Here is a 2,125-nt window from a genome sequence, read left to right as displayed (position 1 = left end):
GCTTGCCTGGCAAGGACAAGGACCTGAGTTCAATCCCTGGTTCCGCCAAAAAAAAAGAATTAATGTCTGGTAGTTAGTGTCATGTCAACCCCTTTTGGTTTCTTTGATGAAAAGAAAGAATGGCCCTAAAGTAACACATGCACTGCACCATATCAGGGTCCACGTCCTGCTGAGGACAAAGGCAGCCTCAGAGACATCAGTGTTACCTGCTGATCAGAGTGGCATGAGCATGACCCTTAATTTAGGCTATGAGCCAAAAGACCCATCCTGGTGACACTGAGCAATGTAGAACCTGTGAATGGAGACTGCAGACTTTGGTAACCTTAAAACTAAGCCACTCATATCACTTGTTTTGTTTCAAGCTGTCATGAATAATGTTTGCAAGGTGGTTATACCAAACATTAACTTCATATTTTTATTTTTGATTTTACTGTATTTTTTTGGTTGAACTTTTTAAGGAGAGGTTTATTTTTTGTTTTTGGTGCCAAGGACCGAACCCAGGGCTTCCAGCTTGCTAGGCAAGCATTCTACCGCTGAGCCAAATCCCCACCCCCAACTTCACATTTTTAGAATATAAACATCAAATACTAAGTTGACAACATATATTAGCAGAAATCCCATCTTACACTTCAGCTTTTCTTCAAAAGTTCCTCGAAGAAACACTGATAATCCTCTAATCCACTCTTCTACATTTATGTAGTTATCTTTGTCTCTGTCAAAAGCACAAAACACTGAAAGAAAAATATGTAGGTTACATACATGTAGGGAATATATAATATATGGGAGGCAAATTTTTTTTAGCCTGGAGAAAAGTAATTTTATCCATTCAATCAACAAATATATATAAAGCTTTGCCTTTGGGGCAAGTATTATACAAGATGCGGGGGACACAGAAACAAGCCAGCAGAAATGGGCTTGGTGGAACCTAACATGGGTGGGTGCTCAAAGTCTCTACTGGAAAGTCTCTGGAGGAGACCTGGGGAAAAGACAAAGCCTGTGTGGTCACAGTTTTCAAGGAGATAGATTTAACACAGGATACAAAATTTATAGGGATTATTTTATAATATTCAACCAAAGAGTAAAATGCAGAAGCATGCAGGAGATCTGTTCACACACTAGAGACCCAAGCAATCCAGCCGAGGGCCAGGGTCCCACAGCAATGTCCTGCACGAGTCCAGATGAAGACCTAGAGCCCATGACAGTGTCCTCCATGAGTTCAGCTGGAAGCCTAGAGCCAGTGATGGCATCTCATGCAAATCCATATCAAGAATTTGCATTGGGAAGGTCCAAAGGTCAGTGGTGGAAGCTAGAAACTCTGCCAGCAGGTTAGAAGATCTGTGCCACTAGGTTGAGGGGTCTATATTGGAGCCAGGAAGGGACACTTCTCCCCTGAAAAGAATGGCAGCCATCCTCAGTGATGGCAAGGATCTGAGCTCCTCCAATGATGAGAACAGCTTAGTTCTTATCAGCTGAGTTCTTGTCAGGAAAAACAGCCAACAGGCTTCTCCAGAAAAATCAACAGCACACCATCCTCCCCTCTAGTTCTGTTTTTGTGCTGTTGGCAACAATCCTCAGGTGGGCCATCCACACCCAGCACCACACTGATCAGTTCAGGTGGGTGTTACAAATTGATTATTAATTAATCTACCATGCAATGCTCTATGTGAGTCGAGAAAACAGATTGGAATTGTTGTAAGGATACTTTTGTGAGTGATTCCCTGAGATTCCCTCTGTCACAGGCCCATAAGGAACACACGGTTCGTTATCCAAAATGCTCTTCCCACCAAAATCTTGAAAGGATAAAGTTACTGGAAATATGTTTTCCCTCATAGCCTTAAAGTAAAAAAACCAATCTACTCCATGAGTAATTACGAGCACTATGGTTTTGCTTTGTTTTTAGACAGGCTCTCACTGTGTAATCCAGGCTGGCTTTGGGCTCACTAGTAGACCAGGCTGGACTCAAACTCCTGATCTTCCTGCCTTAGCCCCTCAAGTCCTGGAATTAGAGGATACACCACCATACCTGGTTATTTGTGATGTTTTGTGTATTTATTAGGAACCAAGGGGATAAACAGTGAAGCTAATCAATGACATAGTTTTATTCTTAGAAAAGTAATGAAAATTC

The 2,125-nt window shown here is 41.9% G+C and overlaps 1 protein-coding gene across 2 annotated transcripts in view; it reads right to left on the bottom strand.

Moving 5' to 3' along the window:
- The window catches only part of LOC101571190 (EF-hand calcium-binding domain-containing protein 1), a 20,047-nt gene that overhangs the window by 9,881 nt on the left and 8,041 nt on the right, over positions 1-2,125 (bottom strand). Inside the window, exon 3 of one of the 2 annotated variants that reach the window (XM_004646257.2) lies at positions 627-731. The exons of the other annotated variant lie outside the window; for it this stretch is intronic. Within the exon in view, the coding sequence (XP_004646314.1) occupies positions 627-731 (105 nt within the window). The remainder of the gene's footprint in view (positions 1-626; positions 732-2,125) is intronic. 2 annotated transcript variants of the gene reach the window in all.

The sequence above is a fragment of the Octodon degus genome, unplaced genomic scaffold, assembly GCF_000260255.1.
Source record: "Octodon degus isolate 3935 unplaced genomic scaffold, OctDeg1.0 scaffold00262, whole genome shotgun sequence".
In the NCBI taxonomy this organism is placed as follows: domain Eukaryota; kingdom Metazoa; phylum Chordata; class Mammalia; order Rodentia; family Octodontidae; genus Octodon; species Octodon degus.
The sequence above is the reverse complement of the archived record's forward strand: the minus strand, read 5'-3'. Positions and strand labels throughout refer to the sequence as shown.